Source organism: Eucyclogobius newberryi, unplaced genomic scaffold, assembly GCF_026437365.1.
Source record: "Eucyclogobius newberryi isolate DKJ021-1_F unplaced genomic scaffold, fEucNew1.0.hap1 SCAF_21, whole genome shotgun sequence".
NCBI lineage: Eukaryota > Metazoa > Chordata > Actinopteri > Gobiiformes > Gobiidae > Eucyclogobius > Eucyclogobius newberryi.
This window is the reverse complement of record NW_027315846.1, coordinates 16,230,649-16,252,979: the sequence shown is the minus strand read 5'-3', so window position 1 is coordinate 16,252,979 and position 22,331 is coordinate 16,230,649. Positions and strand designations below refer to the sequence as shown.

Here is a 22,331-nt window from a genome sequence, read left to right as displayed (position 1 = left end):
CACACGCACGCACACCACACACACACACCACAGACACACACACACACACACGCACGCACGCACGCACAACACACACACACACACACACACACCACAGACACACACACACACACACGCACGCACACCACACACACACACACACACACACACACCAGAGACACACACACACACACCAGAGACACACACACACACACACACCCACACACCACAGACACACACACACACACCACAGACACACACACACACACGCACACACGCACGCACGCACACCACACACACACACACACACACCACAGACACACACACACACACACACGCACGCACGCACACCACACACACACACCACACACACACACACCACAGACACACACACGCACGCACGCACACCACACACACACACACACACACACACCAGAGACACACACACACACACACACGCACACACACCACACACACCCACACACCACAGACACACACACACACACCACAGACACACACACACACACACGCACACACGCACGCACGCACACCACACACACACACACACACACACCACAGACACACACACACACACCACAGACACACACACACCACAGACACACACACGCACGCACGCACACCACACACACACACACACACACACACACCACAGACACACACACACACACACACGCACACACACCACACACACACACACACACACCACAGACACACACACACACACACGCACACACGCACGCACGCACACCACACACACACACACACACACCACACACACCACACGCACGCACGCACACACACACACACACCACACACACGCACACACACACCACACACACGCACACACACACACACACACACCACAGACACACACACACCCACACGCACACACACCACACACACACACACCACACGCACACCACACGCACGCACACACACACACAATAGAACAGACAAACAGACAAGCTTTAGTCACACAATGAACAAAAGGCTAATGACATTGTTACGAAATCCAAAAGTCACAACATTAGATGAACGTTTTACTTTGTTACAACTTTATTGTATTTTTTATTGTAGTTTGTACAGTTTTATGCTACTCTACCAACCTGTGCTCAAAATGCAATGCCATCCATAATGTTCAATTCAACAGGAACTAATGCACAATACTGTGTTTGTTATTTGAAGTCACAGAAAGATTCTATTACAGCTTCCATGGGTTGGAAAAATGGAATAATGGCCACAAAATTAGGAGAGCTTTGTGCTGATTTTGACAGCACAACCAACAAATTATAACTATTGTAAATGCTTCACTTGACAAGTCTGTTAATCATGAGCCGAACAAAAATGAAAAGCATTTTGAATGACATGTTCATGGTTAGAAAGCACTCACTGACTTCACGTGGCGTCTGAAAAATAAAATACGAATCGCTTTGTTGATTTTGTGACAAAAAGTTCCATTGTTCCATAAAAGCTAACCAATAAAATACATACATGACTATTTTACCTCCATGTACTTGAGAAGCCTTGTAAATGTGTTCAAAGTTTCAGATTTGTGACAGAGTGAGAATTAAACATAGTCCTAAACATAGTCTGTTCCATTTAGTCCAAAGTCGATTAAATGTAATTCTCTCAGCTTTTCGAACGTCAATTATAATCCTTGAATGTTGGTGTCATGGAATCAGACAATATACCGATGCTATTCCGTAACACATCGAGAACACAATTCAACTTAGAATATGAAACGACACAGAAATATCAGACGTTTGTATGGCAAGCTTGGGAGAAAACGCGGGGACTGATCACGCAAGCTGTTGTAAGGAGCCTGCGTGATCCTCCTGCGTCTCACCCCGTTTTTTCTCATGTTGGTTGGTTTTATTAGATATTCTGGAATAGGCGGGTCACATTTCTCATTGGTCAGCCTCACATCAAGGCACTTGTTTTAGAGCTGGTATTTTTCCGTAGAGATAAAGCCTGCAAGGGGGGGTGCAACTCCCCCCTGGGGCAACATTCTTTGGCCCATCTTTACGACCCCTTCACAATGCAGTTTGTCACACACCCGTTCTTCTCTTAGACTAATGATGCAGATAAAATATCACTATTATGCAGATAAAATACATCACAGAAATATAATCATATATTCACATTTTATCATAGTTGGTTAAGTTTGTGTCGTCTATGTTTTTGTGATGTCTTTACTCCAGCACGAATATGTTCCAAACGTATCCATTCATTGTGTTCATTGCAGGAGTTTTGAGGCCCAGACACACAGTTCTGAAGTCCAGTGGGACGTCAATAATGAAAACTGCAGGGTTTTGTTGATCTCAGGCCAATATCTAAGGACGATAAGACCATCCCACAACACGTAATGATGGACCGCTCTGCAGTTTCTCAAGAAAGTAGTATTTCACTGTGAAAAGTGGGCACCTTTTTTCTAAGCTCAGATCCTCTACCAGAGACCTGGGACCTTGATGACTCAGTATACGCAGTACGCAGTATTTTTGCTGTTTCGCCTTCACCTTCCACACATTCTCCAGCTTTTCTCTGAGCCCTTGGTATTTCTCCAGTTTCTCTTGTTCCTTTTTCAATCACTTAATATTGCCACGTGAACTACAACAGCTTTACTCTGCTGTTTATCCACCACCACAAAGTCTGGTTTGTCTGTATCTGGTAGTTCCACAGGATCTTGATCATTCTCTACCATCTTTGACATTGGGGTGTCCAGCCCATACTCTGCACAGATGCCCTTGTACACTAGTTAGTTATGGCGCTCCATGTATGCATTCCCTGCCAGAACAAAATGACGAGTGAGAGAGAGTGAGAGAGAGTGAATACATTTAGTAGAAGGGCTGTCCAGATTATTAATGCATTTATACATTTAAATATTATTAGCCTATAACCCCCATCAGAGAGTTATAGTGGTCCAAGTTTCTTTGTTTCATTAATGGTTTTAATGGCTCCTTATTCGTTAGAACCTTTGTTGTGTGTTTTATTTGAAATGATCAAGACTTGTTATTTAATTCTTGTTAACAATCTGGTGAAAACATATATACCTATTGTTATCCAGGGGTTAAATCATAGGTTTAGGCTGTTTGGTGCAAAACTTCAATCATAAACCCGCCAGCTTAAGATTTTGATCACTTTTTAAGGCCTGACCAGCCGTTTACATTATGTTCAAATGCAGAAGGGTCTGGAATTGGACCAAAACAGGCTGTCAAAAAACTCTCCTAACTTGGTCTGGTTGATCCAAACGTCGCCGCTAATTTGTTGCTCGTGTTTGTCTTCAAATGCAGATGACATCTCCTCTCATATATTCTCATAAAATTCAGAACAAAATATTTAATTTACCTCAGATTTATAGGGTTTAGTACTCTGCTTTTTGACTCTGCAGAAATCTGTGCTGTTTCTCAGTCCTCCGTGTTATTCTCGTATGCTTTTTTTTCTATGTTTGAACAGACCATGCGTTTCTCTGATTGGCTAATTTGCCTGTCAATCATGCTCATTGGAAATATGATTCCAAACCAAAAACGTCTTTGTACAGTACTGTCAAAGCAAGTGGTCTTGACTGGTCAGACAAGGAAGTTTCGATGAGACAATTATTTCAAAAAGAAACATCACAAGCGCACAATTATTCTGGAATTATTGAAACCAAACAGCAAGATTCATATTCTTTCATTACCGTTCCATAATACATCACAATTCCTCTTGTATGTGACCAGCTTTATGAAATCAAACTTTCTGAATTATGAATTAGTTATTGTGTGATAGAAAGCCTGTTTATTTTGTGCATTGTAGACTGAACTACTGTTTGCTTCTATTATTATTCTTTTGTGACCTGAAGAATAATCATGATTGTTGTAATGATTGTTGTAAGAAATTCTGTGCAGGTATAGACTGTATATACTGTATAAACTGTACGGATGCATTTATGTAGTTATTAAGCAGCATTGCAAAAATATAGACAAACTGAGCTATTGAGAGCATAAACACGGAGAAGTTGGAAGTAACCCAAGGTGAAGCCACAGGTGGGCAGTATAGAAACCAATAATTCTTTGCAAAGTGTTTCTACCATTTAAAATATATTCTTCTGCATTTCCCCAGCGTTCTCCGGGGCAGATTCTGTTTCCCAAATTGTCCCATTACAGCAATTCCAACTCCCATAATGGCCTGTTTAGTCTTGAGTGAAGACATCCAACAGAACTAAAGTGACCTCTTCCATTACAAACTGTGCCTGTTGATTAAATCCACCTTAAGATGCTCTCACTATTGTGCTCCACTGTCTGCTGTCTCCTCATCATTATAGCCACAGCTTTAAAGAACTTCTGCAACACTGTATAGAAGCAACACGCAATTACTCCAAGCCAAGAAAACAACACTTTTATAATCGTCCTGAATCTTCCCTGACACTTGGAAACTAACTACAGACCAGCAATTTGCACTTTTTTTCTACTATATTTTCTTCAGTGCTAACTATCTTTGAGAGAGATGCTGAAATCAGGGAGAAAAATGCGGTTGGCGAAAGTCACATGACCTGCGGTGCCAGCTCCTGTCAAAGTATGTTTAGCCTGGTAGAAGTGTGTCAGAGTCCATTCGCCTGCTCGCTTTCAGATAAATGCCAGCCCATCGCGAGGCCGCCACAGAAATGCAGAGCACGCAAAGCCAAAGTGCACACTGAATTACATTTCCTTTGCCAGGATTTTCTGCTCAGAATTTAAATCTAGATTATCTGTGAAAGGGTAAAGTGGCCACCTGCTGCCCCCCGCGCCAACACTGAATTATTCATGTCAAATACGAGTCAGAGATACAGACTTATTATAGATACGATATTTATTTCACAGTACAAAGCAAGGTTGTATGCCCACGGACCAGAAGGTTGGGGGTTTGAATTCTGCAGCAGTCGTTAGCAGTAAGTGGTGATCAGAAAGACGGGAGACATAGAAAGACCCACCACAAGGAGTACATGGAGAAAGAAATTCATATAATATACTTGAAAATTGGATAATATTAACACAATCCTGCGAAGGATGAAACACAAAAGCCTGAATTCAAACCATTCATTTCCTAGTTGTGGAGAAAATGTCATTTCCAAATATTACATAATAAATGGGCTAATTTGAAATAATTATAATTTTCTCAATATACTTTGAGAGAGAGTTAATATTTTTATCTTATCTTACAAAAACATTCTTAAAACATTCAAATACATTTATACACATTTACATAAGCTATGCTGTCCTAAGACTTCTACTCTACGAAAAACGGGACCATTTTAAAGACAAAATCCATAATATAAATAAAATGTATGCAGTTAAAACAAGTAATAATTCAGCCTCAACCAGTTCTAGTTAAAAGTCTAAATGCAGAAGCTCTTGTGTGTGGATCTCTTTGTTCTGACTGTATCCTGTCACATATTATGCTTCACAAAGATTGTAATATTCCTCTGTGGAGCTGTCCAAAACCCATCTGCTCCAACACAGCGCAGCTCGTGCTACTACAAGTCCCACAAGTCCACAGTGCAATTACAGCCATCACCGCTCCGACATCCAGCGCACCCAAAGCCAATAAACCCCAGACTGCTGCAAACTAATAAGATAAGGTTGTTTGTTTAGCATCTGACCCTTAACATCTAATACAGCACTCTGACTGATTATAATGGTCTAGACAGGTTCACAAGCATCAGTGCCAAACAAGATTAAAATGAAATAAGCAATTACATACCTTATTGGGTTTATACATTTTCAAAGAACATGGTTGTTTAATTAGCGCTGTCAGTCTGACAAAAATAGCCAGATGACAGACCCCACAATCCCTCTCTTTGCCGGATTCATAATCCCATCACAGAAACAGCAACAAACACATGTGGTTCAGGAGCTGTCCGCTGGCTAGTGGTGCTGAACTCTGCTTCAGTCAATCCCAAAGGTGGGAGAAGTATCTAAAAATTGATTATATTACACTTGTTGTTATGGAGAATATTGAGTGTATGGTCTATAATTTAAACTATAAAAAACAACCCCAAGAGAGGTTTTAATTGAACCTAAAAATAAGATATTTACAGCAACATTTAGCACAATCCTGATATATTGTTAAAATATCGTCTGAACATTGTTATTAACATTGATCATACCAAGAAACATCTAGATGTAAATGGAAAATATCACCCTTACTTAGCACTTCACTGTTAGAGATTCAGTCCAACCCCAGGCAAGGACAGTTACTGATTCTATATCTGAAATTCGCTGCTGAAATGTATGCTATTCTCCTCGCTCTATTGGCATTTTCCACACATGCCTTACATGTGTGACCAGATCAGCAGACTTCTTTCTCATGTTGAACCTCCCCTCAGGGTCTTTTGCTGCTCCCCTGCTCCCCTGCTCCCCCACCCCTCAGCCCTGGAGTAACTTTGGCCCTCTCTTCTACTCACTTTCTTTTATTTATTTACTTTTCACGTTTGATGTTTTGATGTTTCTCCTTTTATAATGGCATTTATTTTGCATCCATCTATTTGATCGCAACATATTTCAAGTATGGCTAGTTGCTGCATACAAAACCATGGGTTGCTTTTCATGTTAAGTGTTGCTTTGTGATGTTAGCGCCATCATTTAATTGAGTTTAAAATTAATATTTTTTTCAGTAATTCATGATTCAATTTCTGATCATATTAATTAGGTGTTTTTGACGGTGAGAGGGGCATCGTACGTGTGTGATTGCTGCTGCCTCAATTCCAACCCTTGACTAGTTTGCAGAGAGTCTTTTCCTTCTCTCTCCCCCTTTCATTTAGTCAAGAACCGGTCACCAAAAGAATGTGCAGCTAATGTGAACTTAGAAGCCAAAGCATCATGTGATTGTAATTTATTTTTTAAGAACTCAGATGACAATTTCCATCCATCCATCCATTTTCTACCACTTGTTCCCTTTCGGGGTCGCGGGTGACTGGAGCCTATCCCAGTGACTTTGGGCCTTAGGCGGGGTACATCCTGGACAGTGGCCAACTCGTCGCAGGACCAACACAGAGACAACAGATGACAATTTATGCTTGTCTATTTGTGCTTGTTTATGTGTAATTAAATACTTTCATCATTATTATAACAATGATCATTTATTTACACTTTTGATGATTGTAGTTTATTGTTATTCAATAATTGGAGTCTCTACACACAGTAACGCACTTGCCTAGCACGAGAAATTACTACTGAAAACACATCCTTAGACGACTTAACCGAATCAACAGGGACCAAACTAAACCCTTGTTTACAGTATAATTAAAACGGTTGACCAGGCTGATCTTGTTGAGCTTTAACACACAGAAACACAGCAAAAAAGTTTAGGAAATCCACAGTCAGCATTTTCAACAAAGCTAAAAACCTGGGGGATATTTACTTTAAATATTGGATTGAATTCACACAAGCAAACGGTCTAACAGCCTGTCACCCAAGCCCTTACAACCTCCATGAGTGCCAGCGAGCCAGTCCAGAGACAACAAAGGCTGCGTGACCTTTGTTAACATTGTCCCACAGAGAGCAGCAGGCCAAAGTGGCTGATATGAGAGTAATGTCCTCTCCTCTGCTCTAGCTGTGGACTGGACTGCCAAACACCGGACACACATAAACTATGCTGAGGACATCTTGGATTAGTTCACTTTTAATAACACTTCCTAGATTTGTACCAGGCAAAGTCCAGGGGCTTTGGGAGGAGGTGATGTGTCCAACAACCTGGAGAGTGCTGAGCCAGTGAATTGTCATTCACTTCCAGTCATTGGAAGGATAAAACATGTCTCACTGGCCAATACAGAAAACTGAAGAATGTAATAATAGGTTTACCTGACATGGAAACTTTTAAAAAATTGAGGCGAAAACGTTATGGTAGAAGAACATGATGGCACAAAGTTCTGCTCTGGCAACAAAAACAAATAAGATAAGATATTCCTTTATTGTCCCACGTGGGGAAATTTCATTGGTGCAACGCAGGTAGATACAGAGGTAGATACAGAAGAAAATGAAACAATCTTTGCACAACAGCGTCATAAGAATATTACAATATATTCAAAAAATCAAGCAGGGTTTGGCAAATGATATCACAGCCCAGTTTAAAGACTTTTACCATTGTATTTTACTCAATTTGCAACATCAGATGACGGCAAAATAGTTTTAGGTTTAACTGGACATAATACTTACAGAAATAGGGATCCAATTTAATTTTCCTTGTAATAGGCAAGCAAGCTAACTGATTCATATGCTGTGGTAGTGGTACTTACTGCGTTTGTTCCATTCAAATGAACTCCACTGTCGAAGAGCGGGGACGAGACTCGGCTGCTGTAATCACTGGACGGCCCTGGAGAACCTATAACAAATGAGGATAATTGATGTTTTCTTAAGTTCACACCTCACGTACGCCCTGTCCCCTCCCTCTTTTCTACTCTTTACTCCCTCTATCTTTCAAGTATGCAGAGGAATATAGAAGCCTGAGAGACGATTGCCTCTTTGATACCAGCTAGTCTACTACAATCATCGTCATGGGTGAGACATTATTTATTTACACCGTATTTTGAGCTTGTTTTGAGGTCCTTGCTAGTAAAAAACAATCCAACCTCAAGCCAAGCTAGCATTGTAGTTATGTTCAAAACAAGCAATGTGTATTTGAAGTCAAAAGGGGATAAGCTTCAAACTGTACTGCGTAGTTTCATTTTCCATTCCATCCAGAATTATTATTGACTTGTAGCTGCCCTGGAGTGAGGATCAGTGCCGAGGTAAGACAAATGCTCCCCTTAGATAAGATACCACGAGCCTGAATGTGGTTGTGGTCACGCGCTGGTAAAATGTGGCAAAGCGAAACACTCCTGGCTCCTTCTGTGCCGGTCTGTGCCACCGAGAAACAAAGGAAGGGCTTAGAGCAAACGTCGCCCACAGAGTCTCCGTGAACACTCGCAAACGCATTTCTGTTTGAGTTTAGGTGAATGATGGAGCTTGAACTATAAGCTGTAACTGGAGAGTCATGTACAAATAAAAAAATAAATAAGGCTTACGTTATTTTCTGTACAGCAGCGTTTTCAAAAGCCAAATTTATTTTAGCGCAAAATGTTATTCCCTCCCTCCTAAGAACAAATGTAGATGACGGCAACAAAAATAAATCCTCATTTGAGTTTTGATACTCACATACATTCTAATCTGTGTATGGTTTAATCTGTTTTAATATTATATTGAAAATTATTCTATTATATTTAAAAATTGTGCTTTGTATTGATTGTGGTATTGAAATTGGCATCAAAATCAAGTTTGAAAATCGTATTATTGCAGAAGAAACACAACTTTTTAACAAACAAAACAGAACGTCTCACATACTCTCCACCATGTCCATGTTTGACTCAAGTTTGAATGTATGAGTTATAAACGCTGTAATGTAATGTTATTGTAGCTGAATTTTGAACACTTCTAGTTGAGACTAACTGCATGTTCTAAGGTGAAACTGGTCATTCAATATATGTTATTTTCATGGTAAACAATTCATATTAAATACAAAAACACTGTAGATTATAACATTTTAGGTACATTAAAAGTATATTTTACAATTTTACAATACTATTTCAAATCTGCCTTAGTCGGGTGAGTGTCCTTTCAGGGACACACAGAGGTTCATGCACAATCCCAGGGGAAATAGACCAGATGATGGAACAGGAAGCAACTGGTAATGAGTTCTGCAAAGCTGAGATTTTTTTTCATGATTCTATGTCCACTTTCATGCCCTCTCCAAAATATAATTGCGGTTCCTTTTATTTATTTATTTTTCAAAATAATGAAAAAATAACCCTTTCATCTGTAGGTCTGAGTTTAATGAAGTTAAATTATGTTTTTCGATTGTGATTTAGATCCTTTGGAAATAAACCTTAAAGAGCACTTTCAGAACTACATTCCTACTTTTTGTCATTGTCAATGTCATTCAAACTTTCTTTTCTCCGACACACCATGTGGCTTCTCCCTCTTATCTTCCCCACATTTTTATCTTGTCCACACATCCCTCCCCGCTCGCTTCCAACCTGTTAGTGTTCCCGCTCCGGCGGTTCAAGGCTTTTTCATCACTTTGAGCCGCTTTACTGTACATCATGACCAAAGGCTGTGGGTGTTTCTGACATTACAGCTTGTGCCGGGCCAGTGAACAGAACAATTTATAACCGCAAACTAAACTAACGTGTTAAGTCTAGGCCCCCAAATCCTATACAGGCGGCATATTCTTTTAGTGCCACATAAAATAGCAGTTTCATAGTGGATTCACATGGTTAGGAAAGTGTAGGAATTGTACCTAGAGGCAGTTTGAGGAAGGATGGCACTTCTCGCAGGTAGCGCACGGCGATGGTGACCTCGTCTCCAGCCGTCCGCAGGAGATGTACCTGGCAGAGATGGAAAAGAGAGATAGAGGAAGACAGAGAGGGAGATAGAGTGATAAAACTGTAATAATATACTGTAGAAGAGCGTTTAATGTCTAACTGTAAACTGTAAAAGTGAAAGATTGAATAAGATGGAGAAAAGAGATGAGGCTTTAATAGACTTTAAAAGGGGGGAATCAATTCTTTAAGCTTGTATTTCTGTAAAAGTAAAGCGCTATGGATTAGTTCAGGGGTAAAATGTCGACCCAAATTAATAAGTTTCCTATTTCACCCTGGAGAGACAAAGAGACCACGAGAATGGACTGTTGAGCAAGCTTTATTCGTGAGTTATTTGGCGCTCAGACCGCGGCGGAAGAGGTTGCAATCATGGGCACTCCATGATCTATTTGTATTAGATGTCTCCCCCCGGAGCCTGGAGACTGGTGGTGGTAGATGTGAAGAGAAGGTAGCGGATGAGGGGAATTCAGAGGAGGAGCTGGGGAGGCGGTGGGTCGCAGTACGGTTTGAGCGGCCGAGCCATCTGCCTGAGGGCTTAAATGCGACCGCCTGGTGCTGATTGGAGCGGGGAGGAGTCACTGAGAGCGTTGATTGGGAATGAGGAGCAGGTGCGGGGCCATGGTGCAGACGCCCCCTGACCTTTCACCCTCCTTCTTGGCCGGGAAAAACTGCATAACCTCTTTGGGATAAGCGCAGAAACCTGTAAGAGTCCATGGTGAAGTGAGGGATCTGACTCTCACAGACGGACAGGCGGGCGCCGCTTGAGTGCGATGATGGCGCTGGGGAGAGGGGTCCTTCCATGGAGGCCTTGACGTAGATGGGTGGAGTTAGGTCTTCCAGGCTGAATTTACGCAGGCTTCATTTCTGATATCATGGTTACATTTTATATTTTGGGATCTCACAAACTCAATAATCTACATTTACAACACGTGTATGGCATTTCCCTTTGCAAACAATGTATGTAATGTGATGTGAATCTTACTATTTTTAACCTTTTATCAATATTTGCACGTCCGTTTTGGATTGATTTGAACATGTTTTATTCATTTTCATGTTTATTGAATCATATTTTGTTCTTGTTAGATTTGGGCAGAGGTGGAAGAAACACTCCATTGTGTGTCTTACATAAAAGTACAGATTCATGATACATTTGACGTTTAGTAAAAGTAATAATTAATAAATAATAATAACGGTAATGTCGTTTTTTAAGGGTTCTGGTCTATAATTTTAAAGCGACTGAATATCCATGTTTCCTGTCATTATTTTTGTTCAAAGCCAAGACTTGAAATCAAAACTGCTTGGCAGAATGTCAAACCATGGACATACAAACAAATACACCCAGCAGCCATTGCAGCGGGCGAGGAAAAGTACTTTTTACTTTTCAGACCAGTTCAAAATAGCAGCGGAGTAGAATGTAGAGAATCTTGCTGTCAGATGTAGTGAAGTAAACGTCTAAAATGTACTAAAACAAAGAGTACACACAAAAAAAATCCATTTGAATACAGTACTTTTTGCTACTTTAAATCATTGTATTTAGGTCAGTATGGGTCAAAAGTGGGAGATACTCAGTTAGTGATGATTAGAATGTATTATCTAACACAACATCTACCAAATTCTTTCTCTTTTGGTTATTTCAATTTACTAACTACAATCCACTTTCATATGAGTTGATCTTTATAAATCTAGTCCTCTCTCTTTGCAGTGCTTTTCCTTCCCCATCTGTCGACTCTGAGCGGGGCATTCTGCCTTTACAGCCCAGTCAGTGACGAGAAAGTGCTTATCGTGTGTGTTTTGATGCGCTGGAGGAGCCGAGAAGACAGTGAACAGCTTGTCTGCGCTGAGAAGAGGAGACGACGACTGACAGACGTGATCGAGTGTTCAAACACAAAAACTCACCTGAGAGAAGTGAACGGCATTTAGAAAGTGGAACAAAATATTACGGGCCTTAATTCGTCTGCCGCCTCAAATAAACGACTCACAAAAGAGAAATGGGCTTCCATAGAGTCTGTATTGTGCATGTGTTAGTCTTGATTAAAAGGTTTCGTTGGGGAAAAACAATAGCTGACCCTCCATCTGTGGACTGCTCCATTGTTTTGCATGACTTTGATGTATTTCCAAAAAACATGAATGCTTCCACGGGATTTTCATTGTATACAGCTGTCTCAGTTTTGTGCGCTTTTTATGTAAATCAATTTGATCTGTGAGCATCCGGATGTGGAAAAGTACGTTGATTAAAGCTATTTAACTTTCTTTGCAGTAACTTTGAGAACTATTGGAACTTTTGTATCTTTCAGGATATGAAGTTATCTCCAAATCAGAATGTTATTGTAACGCACTGTGATTTTAATGCATCTCTTCCTGTTATGTTAAGCACTTTGAATGACTTTATGTGCGAATAGCCGTTAAATTATAGTCCTAGAACACGAGTCTTCTCTTTAGATTGCAGTCGGTTAACAATTAAGTGCATTCACTGCTCATTCCCTTTGCAGTTATGGGTTCATATGTGGCCATAAGCGGTGAGCCAAGAGACCTTTTCATGCATAGGAAAGATCTCCACTGCGGTCTTCTGCTGACATCATCTACTTTTATCAGGGAATCTATATAAATTTGCCCTCACTCATATAAATTGCACGTTTTCTGTTAATCGTGTCTTTAGCCCGAGTCTTTTTTGAGGCAAAACGTTCTGCATGACGTTCCTCTGCCTTCGGCCAATACCGTATCAGGAAATATAGGCAGATACTCTCGGCCCACCGCCTATAGCTGTCCCATGGTAGATTAAAAAGTGACATGGCAGCCACTTTGTGCCTAAGGTCAAGCCAGTAATTTGAACCACCTCTCACTTTTACTTGAACTACTTTGTCTAATTTAAATTGTATCACAGTGAAGCTTGTCTAACAAACAATCGTGTTCACATTTTTCCATAAAAAAATAAAAACAAAGTCTACTCACCACTTCCTCGTGAGTGCAGTGCTCTACATTTATGCCATTGACCTGAACAGAGAGAAAGTGTCACTTACAATATTATGGCAATGAATATTTGAAAAGGCATCCCCCTCTGGCAGAGTTAGAATAAATATGTAAATAAATGCAATATTTGAAAAAAAACAGCAAATAAACATAATATCGTAATGAACCAAAGGTGAAGGAAAAGCAATTCAGATTGTAATAAGTGCAATATGAATGTTTAATATTGCTCAGCTGTCTGATGGATCTACTTGATATTCTGGATAAACAGCAGATCCAATAAAGCGGGCTCCTGCCAGACGCGCTCAAATTAACTTTATACTCTCACTTTAAATGAGTTTCATCATTAAATAAGACTTTTTTAGTGTGTGTGTATGGACTGCTTCACAATCAAAAGTTATCTTTAGTAGTTTCCTGAATGTAAATTAGACATAACCAATTAGAAGAAATGAAATGAGCTTATATTACGGCGACTGTATGAAACAATAATATTCTTGTCAACAGAAGTAATGATCTAATTTCCTCTGTGAAATTACATGCCGAACGCCAACAAATTGATAAGACTGAAGCTTGTTTTAAATGTGAGTACTGACCTGTAGCACTGCGTCGCCTACGAACAGCATGCCAGTCTGATCGGCTGCAGAGAAGTAAAATGACAGAGGTTAATATAAACATGGTCGAATAATAGCTCTTCTGTTACACGGGGAGATGTAGTGGAAACAGCAATCAGTGTTTCTGTCGGAGCAATCAGAAGAATCAGGGAAAAATGACACACAAAGGCATGAAATTTAGAAATGGTAATGAAAACTCATTTACAACAAGACACAGATATTGTAAGGAGATTTGAACATTTTCTTTCATAGAGAATAGTGCATTCGCTCTCCCAAGGACAACTGCTGGGACAAAAGCAGCCATGTAGCTCGTATGGAATTCTTAATATGATTTTGATTGAGGTGAGTCTATTTCAAGTTTGAAGCACAATAAGGCACTGGTTTTGATCCTCCTCTGAATATATTGGTCATAGGTTAGACCAGGGGTGCCCACGCCTTTTTGGCTCGGAAGCTACTTTTAGATTCAGCAAAGCCCGAGGATCTACTTATACATGTATATTATAATTTGGTTCTATTTTCTTTCCAGTGTTTAACAGGGTGTTATTATTGTTGCTAAAACATAGAAACATGCTATAGAAACACAATATAAGCCTAATAATTTGCTTTGGGGCTTGAGACTTCCACTTTCCTTTGGCCCAGGTCACAAATTGCTTTGTGGGGGACAAAAAGAGCATAGACAGATAGAATTACCCGTGGGATTATCTGTCTCCTCCATCTGCTCCTCACCCTGACTCCTTCTCTTTCCAGTCCTCCCTTCTTTTGAGCATGTGTGTTCCACGGAGCCGCTGTTGGCTGGTGTTGTGCACTACAGCGTGCGGACAGTGGTGCTCTCGCTGACACTCACGTTCCTCAGGCTGATGTGATCTGTGTCTAACAGGCTGAGCGTTCAACACGTTTAGTCACAACGACAGGGCTTTGGGATCGACCCCCACTGCCTCGATCCATGTCGTGGGGAGCCCTGCGTTGGACCATATTTTGACATTCTGTTTGTACTGCTTTAATGGCTTGGTCCTGGTTGACCCGATTTAGCCCCATGGCCAAGTTATATGTCGGATCTGTGAAGAGGCCACATAGCACCATTTAAGTCCCAGCATTATGTTTTTGAATACTCAAAAACAAGTGTTCTTACAGTGACCTGACTCTCATTTGGCCTCAGCTCATTGTCTCGATGAAGAGGTTGTTTTTCTGGCAATAATATTCCACAATATGGATTAAAACTGATCTATCTCTCCATGAAATCCATGCAGGTGACGTGCCACCTTCAGACAGTTATGCAGTGGTGCTTTAAGGCGATGTAATCCCTCATCATCCCTCATCAGCCTCCGAAGCCTCGTCTACCACAGTGCTTTTTAAGTAACTTTATTAAGGCTGAGCTTAATCTCAAACAGATCTAGTAATAGTGTTTCATTGGTACGGTCAGTACACAAGCTTAGATCCATTCACACGGCGATCCGTCAAAAGAGTTATCACCTCATCTGAATAAGACTAACAGCTAGGAAATAATCTTTCCCCTGTGATGCGTGTAGAGACAGAGAAGCAGAAACATCCTCCAGCAAAAATCCATCATACAAATCCAATCAGCAACATACAAATCCCTGATTTTAACTGGTCTAGGTTAACATACAGCACTTCTATTAATGCACTCTGCCTCTGTTAGGAAGAAATCAATAGAGGACGCACTCCCAACTTAGCCGGAGCAGAAGAGGTGTTTAACCCTGAGGAAAAACACCATGTTATGATTGATTATGCTGCTGATCCCACTCTAGAGGTAACTACAGAACCCTTAACACCAACACGCACAAACATTAGCTGCTGTAGTAGTCACAGCAGAGCACAAGTGGTGGTAATCATAGTGTCTGAAGAAGTAGTTGTTGTAGTAGCTTATTAGAAGCAGCAGTAGTTAAATCTGTAGAAACGGAAAAAGTAGGTTGGTAGGTAGTATTAGGATACTGAGGAGAAGACTTGATACTGTTTTTTGTTTTTTTATACAATAGAATGTAATTGTCAGAATCAGATAATAGATTATTTAATATTACAATGCGGTCCTGTTTTAGTCCTTTTGTCACAGAACTGATTCTAAAACTATTCAGGAAAGGTCCAACTTTGTCCAGTTGATGTGATTTATGTAATTTCGGGATCAATACATGTGTTGATTAGTATCTGGTTATTGATATATTTGCAGCACTACCAGTGGTATAGTACAAGTTACTTCGCTGTTCTGTATTAATTAAAAGCGAGTGACTCGAGTACAAACTTTGAGCAGAATACTTCTTCCAGCTTAGATTTACTTTAAAAAGCTCCAATCGATACTTGCTTAATTTTTCACGACGTCCCAAGTGTGACCGACTGGCATGTTTGGCCATGGCGAAAAGTTCTCTCAATTCATGAGCAGTACTGATTATTTTATATCACGGCGCTGTATGGAATATATATTTTACTCAGGGCCGAAAAATGAGCTTCTGCTCGTCCAGAACGGCTCCATGTTAAACGGCAAAGTCTCTTACCTACTTGATCTTTAAAAATCTTGGATATCACCACAGGCACGTTGTGTTCTGCGCCGCCCTGAAAGGCAAAACGACAACAAGCAGTGAGGAGCAGTTGAATTTCACTACTCGCAAAGTTGCCAAATCAGCTTTTCTCAGACACGAGCGTTATCCGTGCGTCCCAAAGCGGTTTCATTTCGACTCTTCATAAGAAAAACTGCTTACTTTGATGCTTAAGCCCAGCCCGCCAGCCGCATGTCTTCGCAGTACAACAGTTCTGTGCTTTAAGAAAGGGGGAGAGTTTCTTATTGGCAAAAAGGAGATCGACAACATTCAAAAAGAAGTGCACTTTTCTTTATTTTTTGTACAGTTACGCCGTACGAACGACAATGCGACTTACATTGACTTGGGATTCGCTGCCTTGGGTGCACACCACATCCAGCCTTTGAATGGTTAAAGCCTCTTTGGTCAATTTCAGGCAGACGTCGTAGGTATTGTTGGTCTCCGCATTGTAGAGCAAGGCAATCCCCGATTTTGTCTGTAAGAAGTGAGAGGAGAATTGACATTTTCGCCCAAGCGGAGCAATTATAGACACAATGGACATTTTAATCTTCTTTAGCGAGTGCGTCACTTCAGCATCACATCATCTTTTGCCACACTAGTTTGCTGTTAATTTGTTTGTAAGCCATTTAAAAGGAATCATTGATGGAGGAGATTATGGAAATGGAATTGAGAAATAGATGAAAGGAGCAATGTCGTCACGGTACAGAAATTTCCAATTTGATTTAGATACAATGGAAAAGGCAGGATATTCAGAACAGATTTTTACAATTTTTTTCAGACAAGGAATTTTATGAACAAAAAATAATATCATAGTGTGGTCGGAAATTAGTTCTGAAATATCAAGAGACTAAGCTAAATCTCTTTAGGAAAGATAAAATGTTGTCCTACTTGATTCATTCTTTTGTTATTTTAGTCTAGTATTTGCGTATTCATTTTCTGTGGTTCAGAGATTTTCATCATTTGTTCAGTTGTATTTATATCAGTGCAAGTGATATATCCACGTTTTAACATGTAACTCAGCTTGTTACAATAATATTATAAACGATGTTGAAATGTCACAAAAGGTCATAAAATACCTAACTAATAAAACGACCAACGCAAATAGACACATGTGACCGTGGACATTTATATTAAAGCACAAAACCATCGACATTCTTTACCAACAAAACATGACTCATATTAGTGACATCAATGTGACATATGAGACATGTCTCATATATAAAAAAACAAACAAGAACAAATAATGTCAATAGTGGGCTGAAATGTATTTACACTTGCAACAATATGTCTTCTGTTTGAAAGCTGTTGAGATCCTAGATGACTTAAAGAATAGCAACATTGAAGAAAACAGTATTCAGTTGCTGCTTTAGTCATTTGCATCTAGAAAAGTATTGAAATATTCTAACAATCTAAAAACAACTATTATTTCAAGATTTTTCGCAAAGCAAGAATCAATTCTCAAAATAAAGTCATTTCCCAAATAATCCTCTCCGACAGCATCGGTACATTTTACACTACACCAAAAATACTTCTTCAAAGGGCACTTGGCAACTTTATAGCGGAAAATGTACATAGTGGACGATAAAAAAGCAGCTTATGCTTCTCTGAGTTATTGTGCCACCCTTGGATTTATTTCAGGCTTAGTGTCGGATTTAACTCCTCCTACTTGATAAATGGCAGCACACTTTTCTTTTTCCTTAAAGGGAGGGACGTCCCATCTTTGTTTTCTGCATGGAGGCACAGTGGTTAGAAAATCCTGGATTCAAGGGGCGGTCTGGGGCATTTCTGGCTTGAGTTTGCATGTTCTCTCTGTGTCTGCATACGCTTCCTCTGGGAGCTTCATTTGCCACTAAATGTACAATAGGCTCCTCCCCTCTGAAGCCAGGACTCTCCTGAAAATTAGATTACAAATCTCAGAAGTAATTTTCTGGTAAAATAAAGAAAACATATTTAATTGTGTCCAGAACATGTTAAAATCGAAATTAAATTACTTTTACTTAGAAGTAATTGTAAAGTTTTATTCTTAATTAGAAAATCATTGAACATATGAGCCTCACAGCTTCCTCATGAGTCAGTGCTAGTGCAGCCAGGGCCGGCCCAGCCTATAAGCGAACTAAGCAGCCGCGTAGGCCCCGAGGCGTTAATAGGGCCCCCAATCTGGCAACCCGTCTTATGCGAAGTGCAAGCGCAGCGTGCGCCACTAGTGTAGTAGCGCTGCTGGCGCGGCAGCGCACACAGCGGTAACATAACACACAAACCGCATTTATTTGTAATGACAATCTGGCAACCGAGACACCAAACCTGCGCTGATTGGTCGCGAGCAGAACGAGAGCAAAACATAAACACAACAGAACATGGTCCCTGCATGGTCCTCATGTCCAGAGGAATATATCTCCTGGTGCCGAAAAACGAAAGAAGAAACTTCTTGACGATGTAAAGAAACTGCAAACTCAACAACACTCTCCAGGTATTGAACTTCTCTTACAAAGAGACGGTTAATGCTGCTGTTTGAAACAACACGATTCTGTCACGTTAGTTCGCTCAGGCTGGAGGCGACGAGAGCTCTGCCCCGCGCACAATATGTCTGAATGAAAGATATTAAACTTAACATTTACACCAGCCCGTGTGAGCTGCGGAGGTGGCGTCTGTGCCCCGGTCACTAAGAGGCGGAGATCCGGTCCGGACGAGCGCCGTCTCGTCCAGAACCTCTGACGTGAAACTTTGGAGTGAACAGTGTGCGGCTCCTGTCCCGGGCCCCTGTCCCGGGCCCCTGTGCAGCCTCACTTAGAGATGAGCGGGTTTGAGTTTGCGTCCCTCTCTCTCTCAAATCACCATGTGTGAGATCAATCGTGACTCGTGATGTCTGTTTGACTTCTTAACGTGCAATGAGAGGAACGTAAAGGTTTATGCGTGTAAGGTCCATCAGCCAATCACATCGCAGCACTGTTTCATGCAGGAGTGTGTGATGTTCTGATCAGAACAAACATTTATATTGTAATTCACTTTTAATAGAGCAATAAAACATTTCAATTTATTTAAAAAGCATCATTAGACTATTTGTTATAAATTATAATAAACTGATAGTGAAAAATAACCAGACATATTATAATTACGTCTGTTATAGAATAATACTATATATTTTTATACAAAAGTGGCAAAGCTGCAGAAACACAGTCTCTTCACTATAGCTGGGTTTGGACCTTCACTTCTAGTTCTGTTCATTCTCTGGGAATAACATGTTTGCACTGTTTTATCAGTGTTAATTGTTAATCAAGCAATGCTTATGCCATTTGTTTAATTTAATATAACTTGTTTTGTCACTTTGGCAAGAAGGAACAGTTGGGAGCTGTAAAAGATAAATTAGTAAGGATAACTATTATTTTTACATTTTCAGTTAAAATTAATCAATTTGATCATAATTATTTTCATAGCCAATATTGTATTGAGTAATTAAGTACACTAATGTATTAATAACTGGCTTTAGTCACTTTCTCCTGGCACAGTTTCATCACATCATCATTTTATAGCATTACAACCTCAACATTTTACTCTTATTTTAGCCGGCTGGACCACATTAAAATGCAACAGAATACACGAAAAAGGTCTGAAAATCTCTGGGGGAGGGCCCCCAGACCCCCCTGTTCATTAGTTTAAACTGCTAATGTGCTAATGTGGCTGTCGACCCTTAACGCCCACAAATACGCCCAAAAACATATCTGGGATGTGTGTTATTTGTACAGGGAGTCGAGGTGATGTCAGCGGAATACCAAGTTGCATTGTGGGATTTAAGTTATCAATATTTGAGCTTGTGAGGTGCTGAGAATAAACTAACTGGCAAACGGATGCCCTGGAGTTTTGGTGAACTTTGTTTGCGTTGAAGAAAGTTCCCATATGTGAATTGTTTACTGACAATGGCAATAAAACTGATTCTGATGACGTGGTGAGGGGCCCCCAAATTTTTTTTCGCTTAGGGCCCCCTGAAGGCTTGGGCCGGCCCTGAGTGCAGCCTCTGCAGCTCAGTGAGCCTGGGATTCTGGAGGTTCTGAGCCTTAACATGAGATATGGCCTGACTGTGTGAATGAACTAAACTTTATGTGTATTTGTACCCTTTACACAAAATATATTCTGTCATCGAGTGCAAAGCATGTCATTATTTCCTGGTTGTGATGGACCCGGGTCATTTAGGGCTCTATACGGGGCTTAATGTGAGCATATTCTAAATCTGTAACCAAAATACATTTTCTGCTTTGGCGTAAACTTTTGGGACAGTGTTGTGTACTTTTCTGACTGAGGACCAAAGTCTCAGCTTTTTTTGCTTGAAAGGCAGAAGTGTGGGGAGTGTGCAGTGACAGGCAGCTAAATCCTCCGCACAGTCCTCAGATGTGAACTGTACTGGATGCTCCCAAGTGGCATGGCGCAAACTCTGAAACTGAGTATTTTTTTGGCTTAGAGCTGTGCTGGTGTTTGTTGTTGTGCTACAGTTTAGTTCTTGTTGGAGCAGAGGTTAGGGCCTCACAGCCAGAGGGTCACAAGTTTGGTCTGTCTTTCTGTGCAGATAGATGTTGCCCCAATGTCTGTTCTTCTAACACTGACGATTACGTTGTCCTGACTATGATCGTATCGTATGTACACAAAAAAAAACACCCACAATTATAAGCACCAAGCAACGGTTAGGGAGCAAACTGAATTTGTTCTGAGGTAAATACAAACGTGTCTAAGTAAACAGATTTTGTTCTAATACTGTGCCTTATTTTATGCATGCATTTATTGCTATTCTTTATTTTATTTATCATTTTTATTTTATATATGTATTATTATTATTCATTGTTTTATGTCGAATCACATTGCTAAAGCAAATTCTGTTTTTCACATACAATGTTATAAAAACTTTTTTCTAATTCTGGTCTGCTAAGAATCAAGTCACGGCTATTCAATTTAAGGCCTGAGGGCTAAATGAGGCCCGCCAAGTGATTTAATCTGGCCAAATATTTAAAAAAATATATAAATAAATACAGGTGCTTACTGGTTTAATTCTGGGTGAGCACTAGTTTAGACCCGTTTTGATTCTGGGTTAGTCCTGGTTCAGACCTGGTTGGTTCTAGTCTAGTCCTAGTTTAATTCTGGTTCAGTTCTTGAAGGGCATTTTAGCAAAACAATGTTGGTAAAGCATTTTGTACAGGCTGCGAAATAGACAGGGGCCCGGGGCCCGTAAGCCCTCAAATCGCCGGCGGGCCCAAGGTTTGAATTAGGAAGGGGCCCGCCGTGCCCCTGTATCGAAATTCCTCAAAAAAAAAATAAAGATTTAACTAGTAATTTGGCCATATTTGGGGCATTTTCATCGTTTTGACAGACATGCCACTTCGCAGAATTTTCGCTTCTCATTGGCCGAGTGGTGTCCGTGATCTAATTTTGATGAAAGCGGGCACCTGATTGGCCGCTGCGTTCGGTCGCGTTCGGATGTACTCGGAATACCCGGTCTAATTTTGCCCCAAAAGTGATATCTAGGTTGGCGGGCGTCAATCTACACAGACCAGAATTCAGTCTTTTTAAAGTTGTTTGCAACAAAAGCTGTGTCAAGGTGGAAGTATCCAAGGGCCCCAAGGGCCCCGCCCCCTTTGGAGTTGTTCGCATCGGGGCAATGTATATATGTTTATTTTGTAGGCTGTGATTTTATATATTCCACAAGATCTCCTTGTGTCAAATGCTGTATACAGTATTTATTTTGTATCTAAGAAACATTATTATATTGAATTAAACAGTATTAAAGATCATGATCTCTGGTTTATAGGAATTCAGTATTTGTGTCGTTCATATCAAATAAAAGATAAAAGTACTTTAAAT

The 22,331-nt window shown here is 40.4% G+C and overlaps 1 protein-coding gene across 2 annotated transcripts in view; it reads right to left on the bottom strand.

Annotated features, from left to right (window-relative positions):
• The window catches only part of sntg2 (syntrophin, gamma 2), a 76,526-nt gene that overhangs the window by 32,895 nt on the left and 21,300 nt on the right, over window positions 1-22,331 (bottom strand). Inside the window, exons 2-8 of one of the 2 annotated variants that reach the window (XM_072457562.1) lie at window positions 16,828-16,965; window positions 16,653-16,709; window positions 16,449-16,506; window positions 13,927-13,970; window positions 13,319-13,360; window positions 10,288-10,375; window positions 8,249-8,334 (exon numbers count right to left, since the gene is read on the bottom strand). In XM_072457562.1, coding sequence (XP_072313663.1) covers window positions 8,249-8,334; window positions 10,288-10,375; window positions 13,319-13,360; window positions 13,927-13,970; window positions 16,449-16,506; window positions 16,653-16,709; window positions 16,828-16,965 — 513 coding nt within the window. The remainder of the gene's footprint in view (window positions 1-8,248; window positions 8,335-10,287; window positions 10,376-13,318; window positions 13,361-13,926; window positions 13,971-16,448; window positions 16,507-16,652; window positions 16,710-16,827; window positions 16,966-22,331) is intronic. The other variant, XM_072457563.1, reaches the window with a different exon arrangement.